The following is a 24,123-nucleotide window of genomic DNA, read 5'->3' as shown; positions in this document are numbered from 1 at the left end:
GGGCGGGGCGGGGCGGGGCGGGGTTTCTGGTCAGCTGATGAAGGCAGGAGCTGGAGAACCCAGAAGCCGGGCGGCGGGGAGGCTCTAGACTTGGTAAGCCGAATTTGGGGCTGGGGCTGCGGTTCGGGACTCTGGGCCTTCCCTGCTACATCTTTCCAACACCCTCCTCCAGCCCCTGGATGGTCCTGGGGCTACTGCCCCCACCTCGGGGCGCGAGATCTTGGAGCGAGGCTCTGGGCTGGGATTGGGAGGCCCTTGGCGGGGGCCCAGGGCCCCCTCCTCAAGGGCGACCAGCATGACCCCTCGGGCCGCTCTGACCTAGGGCCTGGGGTCTGGGTTCCTTTTTCACCTCTTGTTCCCGGCCGACGGGCCCCTGCGTTTCTGACGACTTTGTTTTCCCCAGGGCGGGCCAGAGGGGGGCTTCGCGGCGAATAAGCGCCGACCCCAGCGGCTGCCCTGTTATTATCCCCGCCAAACAGGCGGCCGGTGCTCGGCTGAGTCACTAGGAGGGAGTTGTGACCGAGGACCTGGAGGGCTGGAGTGGGTGGTAGCCCCAAGGCGGGATGCTTCTCCCCTCAGGTGCTCCCCAATTCTGCAGGGAGCCCAGATTGTCCCCTCCCACTCCATGCCTAGGACAGGTTTCCAAGTGTGTACATGGGGAGTCTGTGTTTGGAAGTATGAGGACTGACGCAGTCTTGTCTTTTCAAGGCTTCCTGAAGCCTGCTGTTTGCCAGGAACCGTGTGGGGGGAGGGGAGAGAGCTCTAGACAGAACAGAATAATAGCCATTCCCGGTTATTCTACTGAGGGTTTAACCTGTGCCAGGCACCATTCTAATCCCTCAGCCTGGATTCTCTCATTTAACTCTGCCGTTAGCCTAGCAGGTGGATACTTGCATCATTCCCTCGTTTTACAGGGTGGAACTCTGAGGCTCAGGCACTTGACCAGAATTCATTACTAGTAGGCATTAGGCAGGTCAGTTCCAGAGTGCTTTCTCCTCAACCCTAGGCCATCCAAGCTCACAATTAGGTCTCCCATTCTCCCTTCCTTTCTTTGTTTCTCTCTCTCTCTCTCTCCCTTCCTACCTTCTTTTCCTTCCTTTCTCTCTCCCTCTCCCCCCTCTCCGTGTCTGTCTTGCTGTTTTTTGAACCTTTACTGTGCACCTGGTGTGTCCGGGGCCTAAGAATAAGTTTACAACTAGGGTGAAGGGAGAGGAGTGGGCTTAAAGGGCAGCAGTGGCTGAGGAGTGTGATGAACATTCTTTGGGTTTGTGGAGGAGGGAAGGGAAGAGGGGACAGGTGTTCTCCCGCCAGCTCCTGTGAGGACCCTCTAAACTGAGACGGCAATTTAGAACTGGGTCTTAGTTTCTCTTTACTATGCCGTCTAGGATGAAAAGGCCCAACCTAGGGGAAGAGATGGCATGGACAGAAGTCAGGAGACCTGGGAATGACCGTCTGAAGGCCTAGAGGGAGGGACAGGAGATGGGGGGAGGGCAGTTCTTGGAGTACCCTGGGGCTCAGTCTCAAGGCATTTGGACTTACCTGAGCAGCTTCAGTGGGGAGCAGCTCTGTGACTCAGCTTGGGATCTGGACGAGTTACATGGCAGCGGATGCCATTTCCAGGGCTGCCTTTCTTTTCTTTTCTTTTCTTTTTTAATATTTATTTATTTATTTGGCTGCACCAGGTCTTCGTTGCGGCATGTGGGATCTTTACTTGCGGCATGTGGGCTCTAAGTTGTGGCATGCAGGATCTAGTTCCCTGATCAGGGATCGAACCCGGGCCCCTTGCATTGGGAGTGTGGAGTCTTAGCCACTGGACCACCAGGGAAGTCCCTCCGCCTTTCTTTTTTTTTTGCGGTACGCGGGCCTCTCTCTCACTGTTGTGGCCTCTCCCGCTGTGGAGCACAGGCTCCGGACGGGCAGGCCCAGCGGCCTTGGCTCACGGGCCCAGCCGTTCTGCGGCATGTGGGATCTTCCCGGACCGGGGCACAAACCCGTGTCCCCTGCATCGGCAGGCAGACTCTCAACCACTGTGCCACCAGGGAAGCCCCCTCCGCCTTTCTTAAAGTGTGGTCGTGTGCACAGAATACATGTGGTCAGAATACGCTGGGGGAGCTTCTTAAACCCAAGGTCCTTGATCCCCAGCTCTGACACACTGATCCTGAATTTCAAACATGTGCCCTCCATGATAACAAGGCACCCCTGAATCAACTATAGACTTCAATTAAAAAAAACAAAACCCACAAGGCACCCCTGTTGTGGTCCTTGTCACACCTACAGACCTGGTCAACCTTTGTTGCAACCCTGGCCATCCATTTGCTCAGTGCTGTTGGACTAGGAGGTGGGCTTGGTCTCAGAAGCCAGGCCTGGGCCCAGGCTGGCTTCCTACTTGGGTCAGAACCCACGGGTGACAGGCTCTGTGCACAGTGGCCCTCAGAGGAAAGTGTCTTCTGTTCAGGGCTCAGGCGTGTCTCAAAGTATCCTGAGCCCCGAGCTGTGCGTGGACCCCGTGCATGGACAGGGGACCACCCACCCAGGGCCCCGGGCCCTGGGCCCTATGAGCCATGGTACATCCCCCAAGACACCCATCCCTCCTTCACTGGGCGTGTGTCCACTTTCTTTCTTCCCTAGCCTGGTGAAGAGAGGAAGTGAGAGTGACCTCAGGGTGCTTGAGATACTGGTCTCTCATTCTTAGTCACTACCATTGTGTCCGGCCCTGGGCTAAGAGCTTTATGTGCATTTTATCTATACAACAAACCCAAGGAGTGAGCGTCATTATCCTGTTTTATACGCAGGCTCAGACTGTTACTTGCACAAGGCCACTCACCCTTATCTGTAGAATGACAGTGTTCCCTTCACAGAGAAGTTAATGAGGATGGAAGTATACTACTGTGATGACCTGCCGTGGTGTGTTGAGGCTCTACAAGAGGAGGCTTGGGGAAGTGGTCCACTGGAGGGGTGGCTGGGGAACAAAAGGACTTGATTTGAAATGCCTGAGGCACCACAGAAACCCAGCTCCTACCTGGACTGCGTGTTAACCTAGGGTGGCCTTGCAGCTGCTGGTGGCAGGACGGCAGATAAATGGCTCCAACATCAGCTGTGCTGAAGGTCAAGGGGGGGTGGTCACCAAGGTACAGGAAGAGACCTTCAGCCCCCCTTTGCAGGGCCCCGGAGGGACTGCAGTGAACCAGGCAGGCAGTGACCTGGGGTGCCCTTGCCCCCAGCTCTGGGGCTCGCTGTTGAGTCATGTTAGAGCTGAGAGCCTAGAGCTTCCTAAGAAAAGGAGCTGACTCGCTTCCTTTCCCTGCCTGACGCTCCCAGGTCGCTGTGGCCTCAGCAGTTCCAAGGGTCCAGCCAGGGTGTCTCAGCCCATTCGGGCCAATGTAACAAAATACCATTTGTCTGGATGGCTTAGAAACAAACATTGATTTCTCACAGTTCTGGAGGCTGGGAAGTCCAAGTTCAGGGTGCTAGTAGATTCAACGTCTGGTGAGGGTCCACTTCCTAGTTCATAGATGGCTGTCTTCTCGATATGTCCTCACCTGGCAGAAGGGGCGAGGGAGCTCTCTGGGGTCTTTTCTATAAGGGCACTAATCCCATTCATGAGGGCTCTGCCTTCATGACCTAAATACTCCCCAAAGGCCCCACCTCAAACATACCATCACATCGGGGGTTAGATTTCAACAGGACAGGAGGGACGTAAACATTTGGTCTCTGGCATTGTCTGTGGGGCATTGCTTTACGAGGATCCTGGGTCTTTTGACACAAGCAGAAACTGAAGGTGGCTGGAGAGAGCCTCATCCCAGGTGAGGAAAGCCCCTCTGAGCGCAGTGAGAAAAGGGGAAGCCTGTCTTCTGGCTGCATGAGACCCTGGGCGGCCCTGCAGACCACAGGAAGGTGCCGCCGTTCCCAGGGGCAGAAGCATGGTGGCTCTGAGTGCTTCCTGCTTGGGTGGCCCTGGCAAGTCACCTCCCCGAGTCCACACAGACATATCAGCAGCCCCCACTTCATAGAGTTGATGTGCAGCAAAATGCAGAAAGGCCTACGTAAGGTGCTTAGCACAGAGCTGGTAAAGTGCTCAGCTATCAGGGGCTGTGATGATTCTGCCCAGCAACCCCATTTCCTCTTCCTCCTCTGGGACTGTCACACAGGCTGTGACTGCTCTAGGACACCAGGTGGGGACTTCGCTGCCTGCCCCGCAACCAGCCAGCTCCTGGCTTTGTCGGCGGTGAGAATGGGGAGGTGGCTCCGGACTCTTTGCCAGCAGGCGTCCTACACACGCGAGCTGCCGGGAGAATGCGGCTTGAGCACGCCAAGCTTGAATCCCAGCCATGTGTGCAACTCACCTGCTCCTTCTTCACCACTTGCCTCATCTGACCAATGTACTAGGGCACAGCCATACTTTTTTTTTTTTTGGGCTGAGTGGTGCAGCTTGTGAGATCTTAGTTCCCTGCCCAGGGATTGAACCCAGGCCCCAGCAGTAAAAGTGCTGAGTCCTAACCACTGGACCACCAGGGGATTCCCAGGACAGCCGTACTTTAAATGAGAGGATGTACTTAGTGGGCCTGGTCTCAGCAGACCCTCACAGCGTGATTTGCAAGAAGAAAAGATGGGAAACAATTGAAATGTTCAAGGGTTAGAACAAAGGTGGCATGGTTTGAGGGCTCAGTTCTCTACACTAGATTTGTGAACTCATTGAACCCTCACAGCTGTATGGGGGAGGCACTGTTATCGCCCCATCTTGCGGATGAGGAGACTGAGGCACAGCAAGGCTGAGTCACTTGCCCGAAGTCGAGGCGTTAACAGGCAGAGTGGGGATTCGAATGCACCTGTCTCTGACCACACATCCAGTGCCCTCCCTGCATATGTGGTTACTTTGATCTCTGTACTGATCGTGTTCTCTGGTTCAGGGACTCAGTCCATGCTGGGTGATAAGGCTGGAATGGGCTCAAAGTGGCGGGACCATGACTAGGACCCAGACCTCCCAAGGCTGAAGGCCCCTGTCTTGTCCCCTGTAGAGCTGTCGCCTGCCTCAGCACACCGGCTCCCTCCCTCCCTCCCTCCCTCCGAAGCCATGGTCTGGAGGAAGCTGGGCTCCAGCAACTTCTCCAGCTGCCCCAATGGCTCCAGCCAGTGGATATGGGACGTGTTTGGCGAGTGTGCCTGGGATGTCTGGGACAAGGCCAGCGTGGGCCTGGGCTTGATCTCCATTCTCTGCTTTGCTGCGTCCACCCTCCCGTGAGTAGCATCAGGGTGGTGGGGCCAGGGCTGGGTTGCACGGGTGGGGCAAGTGCTCCTGGGGCTGCACCGAAGAGGGGCTCGCTGGCTGGCGTTGGGCCTCTCCAGACTCAAGGCCAAGTGTGCTCCCTCTCCCACCCCCACTGACTGACTTCCAGCCCACCCTGGAGGGCCCTACAGCAAACCTCACTGTAGGCCCCGCCTTGTGCTGGACCATGCTGACACACAGGTAATAATAATAACACCTGTTCAGTGAGTGCCCACTGTGTACCTAGCTCATTTCTAAGCACTTGACATGTCTTTACCCTATTTAATCCTCATAACCACCCTGTGAAATAGATACAATCTGTATCGCTTCTTTACGAGGAAATAGAAACCCAGAGAGGTTAACTAACTTGCTGTGAATTGCACAGCTAGTCAGAGAGGAGGCGGAGGAGTGGGAGGGCTGGGGTGCATCGAACTTGGCCTTTGTTCTGTGACAGTCTGGTGGAGGACAAGCAGTGATTACAAAACAGCAGGGCCACTGCTGTGATTAGGGAACGTGGACACACTGTGACCTGGGCAAGTCCCTTCACTGCTCTGCGCCTCATCTGTAAAATGGGAATGTTGTTCCCTACCTCACAGGGTTGCTATGAGGATGGCCTTTACACACCATAAGCTCAGTCCCATGGCTGGGCAGAGGGGGCGCCGAAGAGGAGAGGTGAGGTCAAAGAGGTCATCCAGGGCCCTGTAATGTAAGGGCATTCTCCACTGTTAGGAAATCTTATGCTGTTTCTCCTGAGGGAGAAAGATAACAGTTTAATTGAGAGATAATTCATATACCATTGAGTTAGCCCATTTAAATGTACAAGTCCAAGGTTTTAGTATATGCGCAGAGTTGTGTAAGCATTGGCGCAATCCGTTTTGGAACACTTTTGTCACCCTAAAAAGAAACCCAGAAAGAAATGAGTCATTCCTCGTTTCCCTCTAAATCTCCCGGCCCCAACCACCAATCTGCTTTCTGTCTGTAGGTTTGCCTGTTCTGGACATTTCGTATCAATGGATCACACAGCATGTGGCCTTCTGTGACAGGCTTCTTTCACTCAGCATAACATCTTCAAGGTTCATCCACGTCACACGTAGCTAGTGTCAATACTTCATTCTTTCTTTACATCCGAATAGTAGTTTTCGTTGTATGTGTGTACCTTTTGTTTATTCATTCGTTCATTGATGGACATTTGGGTGGTTTCTACCTTTTGGCCAGTGTGATTAAGGCTGCTATGTATGTTCATGTACAAGTTTTAGTGGGGACATGTGTGTTTACTTCTCTTGGGTATATACCTAAGGGGTGGAATTGCCGGGTCACATGGTAACTCTGTGTCTAATCTTTTGAGGAACTGCCAGACTGTTTTCCAAAGCGGTTGGACCATTTTATATTCCCACCAGCAGCGCATGAAGGTTCCAATTTCTCTAAATCCCCATCAACACTCGTTATTTTCTGTCTTTTTTATTATACCATCCTAGTGAGTGTGAAGTGGTATCTCATAGTTCTCATTTGTATTTCCTTGTTGGCTGGTGATGTTAAGTAGCTTAATTGGCCAAATTATATTCTCTTTGGAAAAAGGTCTATTTAGGTTCTTTGCCCATTTTTCAATTGGATTATTTGTCTTTTTGCTCTTGAGTTATAAGATTCTAGATATATTTTGCAAATATTTCCTCCCATTCAGTGTGTTGTCTTTTCACTTTCTCGATGGTGTCTCTTGAAGCACAAAAATTCAAAAATTTGTTGATGTCCAATTTTTTTTTTTTGGCCGCTCCGTGCAGCATGTGGGATCTTAGTTCCCCGAGCAGGGATCGAACCTGAGCCCCCTGCATGGGAGCTCGGAGTCTTAACCACTGGACCGCCAGGGAAGTCCCTTGATGATGTCCAATTTATGTGTTTTTTTCTTTTGTTACTTGTGCTTTTGCTGTCATGTCTAGAAACGATAGCTTAATCCAGGTAACAAAGATTCACCCTTATCTTCTAAGAGTTTTATATAGATTTATCCAAGTCTGACACCAATTCTGATGTGTTTTTTTGCCACACCACCAAGCAATCAACTCACTTCTTACACTGTCTACACCTGAGACAGCCTCAGATCCCACAGGTTAGGGGCCCAGTCCTGCAAGTCCCACAGGAGTGCTCCCTCCTCCCCGCTTCTGAGACCAGTCACAGGTCCAGGTTGTCATTTGTGCTTCTGGCCTCCAGCTGTAGATGGAGATTCCTCCGACCCCTCCTCAGGTTTGATTAGTTTGCTAGAGCAGCTCCCAGAACTCAGAGGAATGATTTTTATGGAGGCTTTATTGCACAGTCATTGGCCATTAGCAATTGGGCTCAATCTCGAGCCTCTCTCCTCCCCTGAGGTGGGTGAGGGGGGTGGGACAGGGGCCCCTGAGACCAAATGTCCCAACCTTCTAATCTTACTGTTGGTTCCCCTGGCAATGAGTCCTTATCCTCAGGTGACCTAAGGGCTTTCCAAAAGTCACCTTATTAACATTACAAAAGACACCTTATTAACATTACAAAAGACACCTTTTTTTCTCTCTTTCTCTCTCTCTCACCCCTTAGGACATTCTTAGGAGAGCTCTGTGCAGGGAACAGGGAAGAAGACCAAATATATATATTTCTTATTGTAAATCACAGTATCACAAATTAGCTCTTACATGTAGAGCTCTGACTCAGCTTGGGTTGTATTTTGTATACGGTGTGAGGTAGGGATCCAACCTCGTTCTTTTGCATGTGGTACCCGGTTGTCCCAGTACCATGTGTTAAAAAGACTACCATTGGGAATTCCCTGGCAGTCCTATGGTTAGGACTCTGTGCTGTCACTGCTGAGGGCCCAGGTTCAATCCCTGGTTGGGGAACTAAGATCCCACAAGCCATGCAGTGGCCAAAAAAAAAAAAAAAAAAAAAGACTACCCTTATCTCATCAAGTTGTCCCAACATGCTGCCTAGGGCTTGACATTTTTACTGACTCACCTTGTCCCAGCTGCCATACTAGATGTGGCAGAAGTAAGCAAAACCGACCCCATCCTTGCCTTTGTAGACCTTCTGTTAGGGAAGGAGAACTGGAGGGACGGGGGAGAGACTGGAGGCAGGGAGGCTGTGTAAGGCATCCAGCAAGCAATGATGTCTGGGGGATTGGATGGGTGGCCCTTAGCAGGCAAAGCAGACAGGTTTGGGTGATGGGTGGAGGCCAAGGGAGAGAGACTCCCCATCTTGGGGTGAGAGCTCCCCCAGAAGCACGAGAAGCTGGTGGAGCTGGCTGAGGCCTCCCCTTTCCACCAGGGCATAGTGCCAGCCCTGCCGGAGCCTGGCTGATTAACCAGGGAGGGGGTTTCAGAGGTCTGGGAGGAGCCCCAGGTGATGGCAGGGAGGGCAGCCACCTTCCTGCTTCTCCTTAGGACTCGGCCTTTCCTGAGTGTGACAAAATCACTTTCCCTGAAATTTATGGAGACCCTTCAAGTCACAGTATCCTGGAAGGGCAGGGCCACGGGGTAAACATGAAGGGCCTCTCCAGGCCAGGCCCATGCTGGGCACTGTCCCTTCCCTCAGGAAGCTTGAGTCCAGGAGGAACTGACCAATGCTGGCAGAGCTCCCTTCTAGGAAGGCCCTGAGGAGGAACTGATATTTCCTGAAAGATACAGAGGAGGGACTGGGTGAGCCATCTGCTGAGGCAGAGTTTGGAGGAAGAGAAGGCAGTCCTGGTGAAGAGGTGGTGGGGGTCGGAGTGTCCCCTGTCGGAGGAGGGAGTTGGAAACAAGGAACACAGGCTTGGGTGGGAGACCTAAAGAGCTGGGGGCGGGGTCAGCAGGAGATGGAGGTGGAAGGATGACCGTGAAGAGCCAGGGCCAGGCCTAGCTTTCCTAGCTTCTGTCTTGGGTGGAAGGTGGGGTGAGGTGCTGTTTAGTTACCTTTTACTAATTTAAATACATGCAGATGATTAAAGAGAAATGTAAGCAGCAGATGGCCGTTGTGGAACGACTCAGAGCAAGCCTGGAACCTCAGGGTCTGAGTGTGAATCCTGGTTCCCTGACTTTTCCATCCCCAAAGAAGCCCATCGAGACTTGACCCCATGGCTTGTAATCAGAGCTCTGGGAGCCACAGCCCGAGGCTTCTCTGTTGCCCTTTGAAGATAACAGGCCCGTATTATCATCCATCTCCCCTGGAGATAGGGCATCGCCCAGGCCTCGGCTGTAGGGCAACCACCATCCTCCTTCCTTCCAAACACCAACCCCCCTCCCGCTCCTCCATAGAAGAGAGAACCCAGGGTCCCTATGAAGTGGTTCTCAGGGTCTGACGCAAAACATCAGGGCCCTGTAAAGGCCCCAGGTCCCCACCAAGAGGCTGCTGTGGAGGAGAATCTATCGTGCAGTGGCCCTCTCTGGAAAGATGCATGTCCCATGGAGCTCCTGGCTTGGAAGGGATCCCCTGGTAAGAATCCCCAAAGGGCAAAGAAAGGCCCATGAGGATCCCACCTGCGGGAAGGATCAGCTCCCAGGCGACCCCCGTGCAGACGCCGCCCCGGCCCTGCTATTCCGTGTTGGCTCTTCCCATGTTTACCCTCCACGCGGTATCACAGCCGTCGGCCCCTGAGCACACGTCTCCCTCCTCCGCCACAGCCAGTACATCAAGGCCTGCAAGATGGGCAACATGGACCAGGCCCTGTCCCTGTGGTTCCTCCTGGGCTGGATCGGTGGAGACTCCTGCAATCTCATTGGCTCCTTCCTTGCTGACCAGCTGCCCCTGCAGGTGGGCTGGTCCCCGGGCTGGGTGGGCTGCCAGGGACAGTCTGCAGAGGCTTCCATCTTACGAGGGCCCCATGCTATAGAGAGAGCCCTCTGCCTGCCGCACAGTGTGACAATGGGCTGTGGGCCTCAGTTCCCCCATCTACAAAATGAGCACATCAAACCACAGGATGGCTGGGGTCTTTGACCTCTGAGGTGCTAAGATCCTGACTGAGCTTTCAGGGCATGGGGCCCTGGAGGAGGAAGGTTTTCCCTTGGGAGGCCCAGGTGCTATCATTCTTCTGTGGCTGGGTGGAGCTGGGACTCAAAATCAGGACTCTATTGTCTTCCCAAGGGGGGCTGTAAATCGCCCCTGTATCAGGCCAAATGGTAGCCTCCACTTAACCTCTGAGTCCCATTTTGTCCTGCCTGGTCATGCTAGCCACCGTTTCCTCTGTCTGCCCAGGTGGGCACCTGCCAGGCCCTTGCCTACCTGCTTTCTAGCTCTGCCAGGTGGGAACTGTGATCCCCTCCCTTCCAGATGAGCAAACAGAAGCTCCAGGAGGTGAAGCAACTTGCTCAGGGTCACCCAGCTGGGATGGGGCAGAGCTGCCCGGGTGCTGGGGTGTGGTCCCCGAGCCGGGGACTGCAGCCAGCGCCCTGGGCTCCCTCTTCTCTTGCAGACCTACACAGCCGTGTATTACGTCTTAGCCGACGTGCTGATGCTGTCGCTGTACTTTCATTACAAGTTTAAGAAACGCCCCTCTCTGTGTGAGTACAGGGATCCCTGAGGGCAGCCAGGAGGCCTGGAAGCTTGGGAGGAGGAAGGTTTCCCATTGCTGGTGATAAAACAAACCTCAAAAAGGCTTCCTCAGGGGCTTCCCTGGTGGCGCAGTGGTTGAGAGTCCGCCTGCCGATGCAGGGGACACGGGTTCGTGCCCCGGTCCGGGAAGATCCCACATGCCACGGAGCGGCTGGGTCCGTGAGCCATGGCCGCTGAGCCTACGCGTCCAGAGCCTGTGCTCCGCAACGGGAGAGGCCACAGCAGTGAGAGGCCCGCGTGCCGCAAAAAAAAAAAAAAAAGGGCTTCCTCGGGGCCTTATCTGAAAGCTGGGGCCCTGATCACCTGATGAGCCGAGATAGAGGGCAGTGAGCACATCCGGGCAGGACCACAGGGAGTCCCCTTCACTTAAGTTCTCTCATTCAGCAAACATGGCTTCAGCTGCTCCTCAGTGCCGGGCCCTGGGCTTGGAGCTGAGGAAACAAGGACACGGCACACAGGATTCAGAAGGGGCGGATCCAGGGCTGTACAAGAAATGATCCAGGCACCTGGGGGTGGGGCTGTCTCAGCATTTCCATGCTCCATAATTCCCTTCCTGCCCCCACTGCCCTCATCAGTTTACCTTTACAACCTTAGGAGAAGGGTACTCTCATTATACCCATTCTACAGATGAGGAATAAAAGCTCAGAGAGGTTAGGTCACTTGCCCAAGGTCACACAGCCACTGAGGGACAAGGCCAGGACTCAAAGCCCAGTCTGTCTGCTGCCACTCAGATCCCTAATCTCAGCTTCCCTCCTGCCTCATGTCCAGGGTCTGCCCCCATCAATTCTGTGCTGTTGTTCATCTTGGGGGTGGCGTGTACCGCCCCACTGCTGAGCAGCGCTGGCTTGGTGGCTGCCCCCAGGGAGGTCTTCCGGGGGCGGACGCTCTTGTCTGTGGAGCCGGGCAATAAGGTGAGGTGTGGGCACGCGAGAGTAGAGCAGGGTGGGGGTCTGGCTCACCCCGAGGGCCCACCCCTGCATGACCACGAGGTCAGGGGAATTGCCCTCGAGGAGGGAGTTGGGGCTCTCAGGCTGCACCCCAGCCCCTGCTGAGCACTGAGCACTCCACTCTGCCCTCTCAGCCCTTCACGCAGCAGGAAATCATTGGCTTCGTAATCGGCTCCGTGTCCAGCATGCTGTACCTGCTCTCCCGGCTGCCTCAGATCCGCACCAATGTGAGCCGTGGGCAGGGGCACTGGGGCCACGGGAAGAGGAGCCGGCTGGCAGCTCGGGCCCCTGGGTTAGGGAGTAGCAGCAGGTCTGGTCCACACTCACTGTTGGCTTGGGTGACTGAATCCACTTCTCCAAGCCTCAGTTTCTGCCTCTGGAAATGGGCATGAGATGCCTGCCATCCAGGGGTACATGTGACCTGCATGTGTCCCGGGGAGGTCGGAGGTCAGGTGAGAGCGAGGGGCTGAGAGTAGAGGAGAAGGTGGGGAACCAGAGATGGGGGAGCCTTGCTGGGCAGTGAGTCAGAGTAGGGCTGGGGAGCAGGCACCTTGGGGCGAGCAGGGTGGGGCAGCCCTAGTCTCTTGCGACCTGGGCAGGGTGGCCTGGGAGATGACGTTGGAACGGGGATGAGGAGTCAGGCCCTGGAAAGGGCTGATCTGGGCAGCAGGCCCGTGTCGACACTGGTCACACCGTGTGCAGTCTGCTCGGAGCATGTGCGTTGTGACAGGGCAGACGGACACATGGACAGTTACAGTCCAGAGAGACAAGAGGCCCGTTTGAGGTCTCTGACCCTACACCCCTCGCTTCCAGTTCCTGCGGAAGTCGACCCAGGGGATCTCCTACTCGCTGTTCGCCTTGGTGATGCTGGGGAACACGCTGTACGGGCTAAGCGTGCTGCTCAAAAACCCTGAAGTGGGCCAGAGCGAGGGCAGCTATGTGCTGCACCACCTGCCCTGGCTCGTGGGCAGCCTGGGCGTCCTGCTGCTCGACACCATCGTATCCTTCAGGGTGTGAGGGTGGGTGGGGTCGGGGGGGCCACAGCAGCCTCCGCCTGCACGTGGCTTCAGCATCCATCCATCCATCCATCCATCCTTCCTTCCATCCATCCATCCATCCATCCATCCATCCATCCATCCTTCCTTCCATCCATCCATCCATCCATCCATCTCTCCATCCATCCATCCATTCTTCATCCATCCATCCATCCATCCATCCATCCATCCAGTCCATCCATCATCCATCCATCCATCCATCCATCTATCCATCCATCCATCCATCCTTCCATCCATCCATCCATCCTTCCATCCATCCTTCCATCCAGTCCATCCATCCATCCATCCTTCTGTCCATCCGTCTGTCCGTCCATCCATCCATCCATCCTTCCATCCATCCTTCCATCCATCCATCCATCCATCCATCCATCCATCCATCCATCCATCCATTCTTCTATCCATCCATCCATCCATCCTTCTATCCACCCATCCACCCATCCACCCATCCACCCATCCACCCATCCACCCATCCACCCATCCACCCATCCATCCATCCATCCATCCGTACATCCAAGAGCCAAACCTCCCATGTGCTGGGCACCCCTCCAGGTACCGGATCTATTTGTGAGTAAGAACAGAATGGTCCTTCCTTCAAGAAGCTCACAGTTCAGTGGGGAGGCAGACAGGATACGCGTAATCATAAATAATTACTTCATTGTGGTGCTACTGAGTAGCACACAGAAAAACTGCAAGAGTGTGTGACCAGGGGCCTGTCTGTCCTGGTTTAGAGGCTCAGCAGAGGCCTCCACTAGTGCCATTGCAACTGTGCCCTGAACGAGAAGTTAGGCACAGGAGAGGGAGAGATGTTCCTGGCACAGCTTGTGCAGAGGGTCTGGGGAACAGGGCATAAATCAGCCCATCCAGGCAGGAGGAAGGAAAGCTGCAATGTGGAGACACACGCACGTGAATTAGAGATGGAAAAACTTGAGTTCAAATCCTGGCTCCCCGGCGTCCTGTGTGACACAGAGCAAACCGTTAGCCTCTCTGTGCTTCCATGTCTTCATCTTGCTGTCTCACCAAGGTCATGGGGCAATTACATAAGCTAAGGTGTCTGGAAATACCCAGCAGCGGACCCAGCACACAGTGAGTGCTCAGTAAATGTTTGCTGGATGGCTGAGCAGGGCATTATTTGCATCTCCTTTGGGAGGAGGTAAACGGGGCCCTTGTTTCGACGTTTACGGAGTTCCTGGTGGGTGCAATGAGAGATGAAGAAAGTTAAGCTCTAGTGCCCCAAAATGGCCCCTGCCACTTGCTGAAACCCCCAGGATGCTGTAGGGTGAGAGGAGGGCAAGATCCTGGGGCTGGGGTCAGGGGAGGCTGCCTGGAGAGGAAGACCCAAGCGCTGGACTTGGCAGATAAATGGGGTTTGGCTGGTTGAGGGGTGGGAAGGCAGCAAGAGCAGAGGCCAGGAGGCCATGGCTGACCCTGCCCACCTGGCCGAGTTGCAGGGAGGGAAGAGGGCAGCAGTTCTGGATGGGGCCACAGGCCACCCTGGGGCAGGTCCAACGCAGGCTGTGCTCCGTTTGGCCTTGACGTTGACTCCTTCGGATCTCCATACAGTTCCTGATATACAGGGATGCCGCCACCTCATCAGAGCGCCAGCCACTCCTCCCCAGCTGAGCAGGACCCAGACCCAGGCCAACCCAGGATGACAGGGACCTGCAGATGCCCCACTCAGGAAGGGAGAAGTATGGGCAGTGACAGTGCTGCTGACCCTGGGCTGGGCCGTGGAGGAAGCTGGGGGTGCCTAGAACTCCCGGCCCGACCGCCTACCCCCAACACCTCCGAAACCTCGTGAGCTGACCCTTCCGGAAGCCCTGACTGACGGACTCTTCCAGGAGCAGGTCAGCCCCCAGGGCCAGCCCACCCCGCCTTGGGATTCACCGCCAGGGTCTGAGGCAACTGTCCCTGGAGCCTGAAGGGAGGGCCTGCAGCCGAGACCTCGCCTCTCAGAAGACAGTGCAGCTGCCCCTCAGCTCACCTACCTCATTCTGCCTGCCCCCCCCACCCAACCGCCTGGGGAGGAGCCCAGCTCAGCCTGGTGCACCCTGGACTGTACCGTCGACTGCAGATGGCCTAGTGAACGGTGCTCCCTGTGAGGCCCGTCCTGGTGCTCCTTTCCCGGTGCCGGGCTCTGCGCTGCTCTGGGCACAGTGTTGGATGGCGATCGGGGTCCCACCTACAGGCCCCAGTGGGGGCCTAAGGGGTCAGGATGTGGGAGAGCCAGGCCAGAGGGGACTGTGTCTGCTGGCCCGCCCCTGCCCAGCCTCTTGGGCCTCCAGTTTCTTCAACCTGCTTCTCTGTGACAGGCTCCACACCTGGTGGTGGGGACACAGCAGTGAGAAAGACACTCCTCCAACAGGATCCCTGCTCCGCGGTGCTCAGCAAGAAGCGGAATAGTTAAGGTTCAGACTTTGGTTCTGCATCTCAACTTCTCTGTGCCACAGTTACCTCATCTGTGCAATGGGATGACAGTATTACCACTTTATACGTCCTTCTAGGGATTAAATAAAATGGTGTGCTTATGGATGTTAGCCCTGAAGTCTGGCGTGCAGAAGGAGCTCATTGAAGGTTAGCTTTGATCATTTTTAGTTGGAGGAGAAGGACAACCAGATCTCCCTGGAAATCAGGGAGACCTTCCTGGAAGAGGTGACATGGCAGAAGGACAGTCAGAAGATAAATGGGGAAGGTGCCAGTGTTGCAGGCGGGAAGGGTGGAGAGGAGGGCAGGGCTTAGCCCCGAGCTCTAGTTCCTGTGCCCCAACTTTAGTTTGCCTCCCAGACCCCAACCTGAGTCCACTTTCTTCTTGGCCACAACCCCATGCATGCCTGAGGACGGAGGGGCCAGCTCCCCTCCCTGCTGGCCTGCTGTCTCACCTCCCCCCCACCCCGCCCCGCTCCCCCACACAGCCGGTCCCAGGAGCCATCAGGGTGGGTGGTGCCAGGTGCGGCTAAGGCTGGTAGGGAGGAGCTGGGGCTCAGCGTGAGCCTCTCTGTTAGAATCTTCCTCTTCCAACCGTGGGGAAAGGAAGGAGCCCGGCCACAGGGCTGTAGCCTCGGCCGCGAGGGGACGCCTGCCCCGGTTTGGTGCCAAGCGCAGCTCTCCTCTCCACCCTGGCCCACGCTGTGCTGGGCGTCTGGGATGGGGGTGAACCAGCTCTGGTCCCTGCCCTCAAGGAGGGGAGATGGGTGCCGGGCCCTAGAGGGAAGGACTGTAACCAGAAGGTACAAAGTGCCATAGGAATGAGGCGACTCAACCTGGGAAGGCTTCGTGGAGGAGTGGCCCGGGAGCGGAATCTTGAGAGAGAGGGAAGGGTGTGTGCAAAGGCCTGGAGATGGGAGTCAGGGCTGCTCCCAAGGTGGGGCTGGAGTGAGGACAGGATGGTGGGGGCAGGGCCAGCCACCAGCGCTCACAGCAGGTGACCTGGTTTGGTTGGGGGAAGAGGAGGAGGGAATGGGAGTCTGGGGAGGCCAGGGAGGGGGGCGCCTCTGAGGTTCAGTTGGGCAGTGGGGCGAGTGGGGTGCAGCGCCTCAGCCCTGTCCTGGGCGGGCCTGCAGAACCCTGGGTGTCACCTGGCCTGCAGCTGTTTATTGAGCACTTGCTGTGTGCGGGGCGAGGCTGGGCTGTACCCTCGCTCAGTCCCCACAACCCCCACTGCGGTAGGTGGCGCAGGTGCAGTCATCACAGCCACATGACAGATGGGAAAACAGGCTCTGAGGAACTAAGCAGCTTCCCCAAGGTCCCCCAGCTACGAGTGGCAGCTGTTCTATCCACATGAGGTCCCTCAGCTGCGGGGGCCATCCCACACCCGGCCCTCGGAGTCCCATCCCTGCCTCCGCCCTTGGCGGGGGGTCCAGGGCTTCAGGCCGGGTGCCGTCCAGCCTCACCCTTGTCCTCGGGGGCGGCGCAACCCTGCTGTGCTCAGGCCCCCTCCCCACTGTTCTGAATGGTGCCTCCCACCCCCAGGGCCCACGCCCGCCCCAGCTGGCTCAGTGCCCTTTGCAGCCAGGATCTGGTGCCCTCCCGGCCTGAGGACCTGGGGGCTCAGCTTGGCAGTGTGAACCCAGGTGTGGGCCTGGGCTCGAGCTGGGTGGGGAAGAAAGAACGAGCTGTCACAGCCCCTGCCCTGGTGGGGGTGATGGGGTGATGGCTCTTGCTGGCAGGCGCCACCCAGTTTGCCGAGAGCTGTGGTTCCTTCCTCCTCATGAAAGCCCCAGTCCGATGGGGGAGACACTGGCACGCCCTGCCTGATGGAGGACGTCGTGGCAGTGGGTAAACGGGACAGGTGCAAGCCTGTCGTGCCGGGTGAAGGCTCATCAGCGTGTCCACCGTACTGGGACCCTCCCCGTGTTCCTCCCAAAGAGCGGAAGGGCCAGTGTGACCATCAGTCAATTCCACTGTCCGGACTGGGCCATGCTTACCGGCTGGTGGGGTCCCTGAGGTGCAAGGTCCTGGGTGGACTGCCTTTCTCCCCTGGCTGCAGGCAAGCGTTGGTAGGGCCTTCACCTCTAGGTGTGGCCTGAAGGGATGAGAACCTTCCTCCCGCCTGAAGTGTGGACCTAGCATTTTGGTTTCAGGCCCAGGCTCTGCACTTACCAGTTGCCCTGGTAACTGGTCCAGGAGGATTTCTCCCTCGGGACCCACACAGGGAGCAGGAGGCTGGGCCAGCCACCCCCAAAGATCCCTGCCTTGGCGGCTTTACATGTCAGCTATTTTTAATTTTTTTTAATTTTTTAGTTAAGTTATTTATTTGGCTGTGTTGGGTCTTTGTTGCTGCACGTGGGCTTTTCTCTAGTTGCGGTGAACGGGGGCTGTTCTTCGTTGTGGTGCGTGGGCTTCTCATTGTGGTGGCCTCTCTTGTTGAAGAGCACGGGCTCTGGGTGTGTGGGCTTCAGTAGTTGTGGCACGTGGGCTCAGCAGTTGTGACTCGCGGGCTCTAGAGCACAGGCTCAGTAGTTGTGGCGCACAGGCTTAGTTGCTCCGCGGCACGTGGGATCTTCCTGGACCAGGGCTTGAACCCGTGTCCCCTGCATTGGCAGGCGGATTCCTAACCACTGTGCCACCAGGGAAGTCCCTTAGCTATTTTTTTTTTTTAATTTTAATTTTATTGGAGTATAGTTGGTTTACAATGTTGTGTTAGTTTCAGGGGTACAGCAAAGTGATTGTTATGCATGTACATTCTTTTTTTAGATTCTTTTCTCATATAGATCATCACAGAACACTGAATAGAGTTCCCTGTGTTATACAGTAGGTCCTTGTTGGTTATCTGTCTTATGTATAGTAGTATGTGTATGTTCACCCCAAGCTCCTGATTTATTCCTCCCCTTTGGTAACTGTTAAGTTTGTTTTCGATATCTTTGTCTGTTTTGTAAGTAAGTTCATTTGCATCTTTTTAAAAGTTAGATTCCACATATGAGTGATAGCATATGGTATTTGTCTACGTGTTAGCTATTGAATGAGATGCCGTCTATGAAAATGCCTGGGGCACCCCAAACCTCAAGGTGGGGGGCAGGCAGGTGGCATCTACAAAGAAGGACTAGCCCACAGACCCATCCTCAGTGCCCGGCCCCAGGCGCTCCCAGCCCAGGGTCCCCTTGGTTACTTAGCGAACCTGGGATTTTTTTTTTTTTTTGCCACTCATGGCATGTGTGATCTTAGTTCCAGGCCGCATAGCCCAGTGGGAGCAGGCTGTCTGCCTCTGCTTGTTCTGAGGCTTCAGAGCAAAGGCCGCCCCCAGGCCCAGTGACTGGCTCAGCAGATGCTGGACACAGGTGCCCTTTTTCTTCCAGCCTCTTTAGGGCTCACTGGTTCCCAGGAGCAGAAGCCCACTTGCTAAGCAAGCAGCAGAGGCTCTTGGCCGGCTGTGGGCTCACAGGAGGGAAGGTTAAGAGGTGAGCCATCGGTGTCTGGAAGGACAGGACAGGCACTACAGCTCCGGGAATCATTCCTGGTGGGAATGAAATGGCACTGTTTCAGCATCAGTCTCTCAAGAGAGAGCATCGTAACTGGCCTATTGTGGGTCACCCGGTGGGGATGAGGGAAAGCCGTGGCCACACTGCACCGAGGCTGCGGGGAGGGGGTGGCACCAGAGAAGCAAGAGGGGCCGTGAACAGGTCCACGAGGCCTGCGCCACCCCTCGGGCGGGTAGGGTCCCACAGAGCAGGGAAAGGACGAGCTGGGAGGTGGCCCCAAGCCAGGGGCACACACTCCTCTTCTGCCACTTGGGTCCGGCTGCCCCTCACTGAGGAAACCCGGTCTCAGGGCCCAGTGTCCCTAAGCTCACTGGCCTGACTTAGCAGCAAAAGACAGCAGTGATGGCTCTTCCAGTGATGGAAGATCAGGCCTGGCATACATCACAGTCACCATTTCTGGCTTCCAATTGTTATTTTGGTCACGTGATCGAACACCTGATAAACATGAACTCATTTATCTGTGCCAAGCACTCTACCACGAGGATGTCATTTCCATTGGAGAAGGGCTCTGGGTCCACTGACAGAGCTCTGGCCTTCACCTGTCCGCCTCCCTCATCTTCTCCACCTGAAGGTCCTTGAAAGGAACTGCACGCAGGTGTCTCTCCTGTTGCCCGTCTCTATCTCAGTGGTACTCTGCACTCAGTAAAGATGTGCCCCATCTGGGAACTTTCTCATCAGACCATGCAGAGAGGAGCTGGGCCCAAGGATTCGGGGACAGGCGTGTCAGGGACCCAGGACCTCAAACCAGAGGGGCTTCGCCGGGGTGTGGGCCCTACTGCCCTGCCAAGCTGCCCTGGTGTCAGCCGGGAGAGCACGGACTACAGCTCAGAGGGACCTTGGGCACGTTAACCCCAACCTGTTTGCCCACGTCACCCAGGGCTGTGAAGATGGCGTGGGACGAGTGTGGACATGCCTGCGCAGAGCAGGTGTTTGCTGAAATGAAAGGGGAGGTGGGGGAGAGCCCCCATCCCATCACACCTGATGATGGGATGGCCCCAGCTGTTCAGGACAGGTGGGGCAGGGTCTGCGCGGAGCGGGGGCCCAGAGAAGCCGCTGGAGATCTGCAAGGACCCCCTGCTCGCTCACCACGTGGGCCCCACGCCCCCACTGGGGTCAGCCCTCCCAGCCGGGCTCACATGCTTGGACAGCTAGGCAGGCAAGAAAGAACACAAGGCCAGTGCTAACTGCATCCCAGTTTCTTTTTATTTATTTTTTTGTTCTTTTTTTCCTTTTTTTTTTTTAAGTATGGAAGCTCAAGTATAAGATGTAGATTTTTTTTTTTAAGCTTTACAAAAAAACAAAATAAAACAAAAACTCCTTTTGCATTCCATAAAAATTGACAGAAAAGCACCTGGCCAGAAGAGCAGGACGGTCCGCAGGTCCCCGCCCCCCACCGTGTGGTCTCCGCGGGACAGGGGCCAGGCGTGCGGGACGACGCTGAGGGCCACCTCTCCTTTCTCCCAGAGCTGTCCCCTGTCCCCGCCAACCCCCAACCCCAAGCAACTCCCAAACACACGTGGAATCAGATTTCCAGTTTTTCTTCTATCTTTCACACACCACAGTTATTTCATAAAATTTTTTTGTTTTACATTTTTTACACCAATGTAACAAAAGGGTGGGAGGGAAGGGAGGCAGACAGACAGTGTATTTTATGCCTATAAATGGGTGGTGGTGGAGAGACGGGGGGGCCGGGGCAAACAGAAAACATGGTTTCTATGGAAATACTGAGTTTTGATAGCAAAATGTGGTGGGAAGTAGGCCTCAGAGACAAGAAGGGTGTTTATAGGGTTTATTCTCAGGGAGAGATGGCGCTGTGCAGTGGTGATGCAAGTTGTTGTGTGACCTGGGGCGGGGAGGGAAGGGACGAGGGAGGGAGCAGAAAACGAGTTTCTAAGAAAGGAATCTAGTGAGCGCACGGCAGCGTGTCCGGTTAGTTGGGAAGAAGAGGCTTAACACTGCTGCTTTCTCTTCAAAGCCTCCACCAGGTCGTTCTTAAGAGCTTCTTGTTTTGATTTGTCTGCAAAAGTCTGCACAGACCTGTCCGGGGAGAAGAATTGTCATTAGCAGGCTGAACAGGAAGAATGCAGCGGCGAGGGGCCGAGGGCTGCCCTGCCGGTGCGTCCAGGGCGAGGGGCCGGGTCACTGGGCTGGGTGCCCCCTTCCCCATCCTCTGGGAGTGCGAGCTGCAAGCTGTGCGGAGGGGGCAGAGGGGCCCAGAGCCCGAGGCCGGCCCCGCGGGGGAGGCCACGGCCCACCTCTGCACCAGGCTGGGCATGACCTGGACTCTGGGGCACAGATCCCAATGTCAGCCTGAATCAGAAGTGGGCCTCCAAGCACGCCACAGCAGAGACCGTCTGTGCTTCAGCCCAGCTGTGGACTCAGGCCAGAGGCCGAGAGATAAGGACCCCGTTACAAAGCACGGGGTGCAGGGCTGGCCACCCGGCGAGCATTAGGAACCGGCACCTCGGACGTCTGAGCCCACTGCCTGGGCAGCACCTGCGGGCAGGCACTTTTAGGCTTCGGCCTAAAAGTTAACTTGGCCAAGAAAATCCCTCAGCCTGAACTTCAAGAGGCAGGAGGGGACAGGTAAGTGGCCCTGGGTCGCTGCTGTCAAATCCTGAATTTGTGGGGAAATGTTCACGGGAGTGCACTTACGCACAGGTTAGACTGAGCGAACGACAGCTAACCTTTGTAGAGGTTGTACAGTTTACAGAGTGCTTCTCAGGCACACTTCACTCTCACAAGCATTCTGGAGGGGTCTGAGCATTATTCCCAATTTACAGGTGAGGAAACTGAGGCTCAGAGAAATGCTCCTGGCAATGACCTTAATGATCACTTTGTCAGATTTCCTCCATGGGTGGGTTAACCAGGAACTTACTAAACTATTTATAAACTTCCTTAACAGTTTCAAAGCAGTGGAAAGAAAGAGTGGAAGGCTACCTTGCAGGAATGCTGTGGAGCCACGGGAATGTCACGCTTGACACGCACTGGCCGTGAAACAGAATGGGAAGGAGAGACCCAAAAATAATCCCCCCCCACCGAATATGGGTGAAATGCAATGAAGCAGGACCCAGGAGCATCCCACGTGGAATTCTGGCTACTGAGTCCTGGAAACGTCATGGGAAGTGCCCTCGAGATGGTAAAGGAGGAGGCAGAGACGAGGCTTTGAAAGAGTCTATGCGCAGCTACAAAAATTCCCACGAGAAACGCTGACACTTTTGGTTGATGCCGCTGAATACACTTTCCTGAGTGTTTGCTCTGCTCTGCTCTGCTCTGCGACGGCCAAAGGGAGGGTCAGGCACCGGCCCTGGTGGCCCTCGGGCTGCAAACCTCAGCCAGCCCACCACGGGCTTCTGGAAAGCTCCCAGTGGGAGGCTAACTTGCCCAGCGGGAGGATGCGGTGGGCGGAGTGGTGGCTCCCACGGCACCCCGGCCTGACTGGGTGCTGGCTCTTCTGGGAAGGGGCACGCCAGGCCTGGGCTGCACCCAGCCCCCCGCTACCCCCCAAAGGAGAAATTTCCAGAGTTAGAACCAGGTAAGGAACAGGAGGTCAGGCTTGGAACGGCTGGAGGTGCAAGGAGCAGGACCCTCGTTTAGGGAAAGGAGCTCGGGAAGGTCACTGCCAAGCAGCTCGGAACCAATGCCTGGAGGTGGGAAGGAGGGCCTGTCCTGGACAGAAGGTGCCAGGCTGCCCACTGCTGCAGGGGATCTATGTCAGAAAGCCTCCAGTGGGTGGCCACAGGACTAGCCGAGGTGAGGGATCCAGAAGATTCTAGACCCACCCTAAAAGCTGAGGGGCTGGAGAGGAAACTGCACCATATGGAACGCCTTAAAAGGGGCTTTCTTAATGCTCTGATGGGAGTGTAACGGTCCGAGCATGAGGCTGGAGGCTGACAGACGCCCCAGGCCTGATGCTGGTACACACACACACCAGACTGTGCTGCGGTCCCACGGCTGCAGAAGAGCCGCTCCGCCTGGTTGCACAGGCGCCCCACCTCTGTCCCCCCCACTGGGCCTCTTCCGGGTCAGGGTCTCCGAGTCCAGCCCCTGGGCCTGGGAAGAAGCCCCTAAGCCCAGGCCCTACAGCCCTGCCCAGCTGGGTTTCCAAACGCCTCTTATTAAAACCAGTTTCCCTGCTCCTCTTCGGGGATGCTGACTGCTTTCACACATCTGTATCTGTCACTAGCTCAAGTCATGGTCCTTGGCCATCGTCTACAGCCAGACTGCTGCCCCTCCATCGGCGTAAGGCATTTAGGAGGACAGCTGCAGCTCGCCAGGGGCAGAGGGTTATGCCGGTCCCGGCGGCTCCAGCGGCACCCGGTCTTGGGGGTACCAGGCCTGGCCCGGGGGTTACAGCCGCACTCTGTGTTCCATCCTCAGACTCAGGGCGATACACCGCCCCCTTTTAGGTCGGCTAGCCCCAGTCAATCTCCCACAGAGAAGGGGCTCATCTGGCTTCTGGGATCCTTGGTGGACAGCTGGCGAAGCCCCGGCTGCACACACAGCAGAGAGGCCGCCAAAGCCACCGGCCAAGCGGGAGGCCACTGGGAGCGGCGCAGGCGAGCGGCTCCTGCCGGAGAGGCGACGGTGATGCCCGGTGATGCCCGGCGATGCCCGGCCTGCTCAGGGGCAGAAGCCCAGACGGCCCGCCCTCACACGCGGCCCCGCCCAGAGTGCAAAGCACACACACCGCACACGTGATTCAGGTCCGTGTAACGCGGGGCGGGGTGAGTGTGCTCGTTAAGGGGGCTGCTCCCAGCCGGGCGGACACGGGGTTAGTGGTGTTTAAGGGTCCGGCGGGGCCCGGCGGCTGGTGAGTCCTGTTTAGTGGGGCGGCGCTCAGGCCTCTCAGGCAGGGTACCTGGAGCGGCTTAATTATCAGGCTGGATGTGGATCTGGCGCTGCGTCAGCACTTGGGAAAGCTCCCTCTGCAGCTGCAGGAACTTGGGGTTGTCGGGGATAACGTCAACAGATCTACAGAGAGTGTGCAGAGGTGAGTGCAGCGGCAGGGGGAGGACGAGACCCAGGAGCACGAGGGGCGACAGCTGAGAGGACGTGCTGGGCACACACAGGCAGAGAGAGGCTGCTGCCGCTCGGGGCTGTGGTGGGGAGGCTCTGCCGCGGGGCTCCTGCGGGCGGCGGTCGCGGCTTTCAGGGGCTCAGGCCACCACCCCGCAGGCTCTCCGCGGCCTTCTCCGATTTGTCAGCCAACGCCCGGGGACCCTGCAGGCCAGGCGGCTGTGTGGCTGGCTCAGGGGCCCCAGGCTCAACAGCCAGAGGACAGCAATGCTCTGGGGGTGGAATAAAACCCACTGGGGGCCAGAACACGTTCCCCACAGGCAGGG

General features: G+C 56.3%; 2 protein-coding genes and 1 non-coding gene across 7 annotated transcripts in view; 1 reads left to right on the top strand and 2 right to left on the bottom strand.

The window, feature by feature from the left end:
- Nucleotides 1–7: 7 nt before the first annotated feature.
- On the top strand, nt 8–20,247 carry SLC66A1 (solute carrier family 66 member 1). Its single transcript, XM_049700614.1, has 8 exons — nt 8–93; nt 5,016–5,235; nt 9,877–10,006; nt 10,665–10,752; nt 11,573–11,715; nt 11,886–11,978; nt 12,565–12,762; nt 14,367–20,247. Exons 2-8 carry the CDS (start codon nt 5,072–5,074, stop codon nt 14,424–14,426), a joined length of 876 nt encoding a protein of 291 aa, XP_049556571.1. The 5' UTR covers nt 8–93; nt 5,016–5,071; the 3' UTR covers nt 14,427–20,247.
- Nucleotides 4,444–4,516, bottom strand: TRNAK-UUU (transfer RNA lysine (anticodon UUU)). The gene has a single exon. It is a non-coding gene; the product is annotated as a tRNA-Lys (tRNA).
- Nucleotides 19,960–24,123, bottom strand: part of CAPZB (capping actin protein of muscle Z-line subunit beta) — a 136,176-nt gene continuing 132,012 nt past the window's right edge. For 3 of the 5 annotated variants that reach the window (XM_049700611.1, XM_033433122.2, XM_033433119.2), the window contains exons 9-10: nt 23,640–23,752; nt 19,960–20,815 (exon numbers count right to left, since the gene is read on the bottom strand). In XM_049700611.1, the coding sequence (XP_049556568.1) occupies nt 23,650–23,752 (103 nt within the window). In that variant the 3' untranslated portion in view covers nt 19,960–20,815; nt 23,640–23,649. The remainder of the gene's footprint in view (nt 20,816–23,639; nt 23,753–24,123) is intronic. The other 2 variants (XM_004272477.4, XM_004272475.3) reach the window with 1 other exon arrangement.

This window comes from Orcinus orca, chromosome 1, assembly GCF_937001465.1.
Source record: "Orcinus orca chromosome 1, mOrcOrc1.1, whole genome shotgun sequence".
Lineage (NCBI taxonomy): Eukaryota > Metazoa > Chordata > Mammalia > Artiodactyla > Delphinidae > Orcinus > Orcinus orca.
The sequence above is the reverse complement of the archived record's forward strand: the minus strand, read 5'-3'. Positions and strand labels throughout refer to the sequence as shown.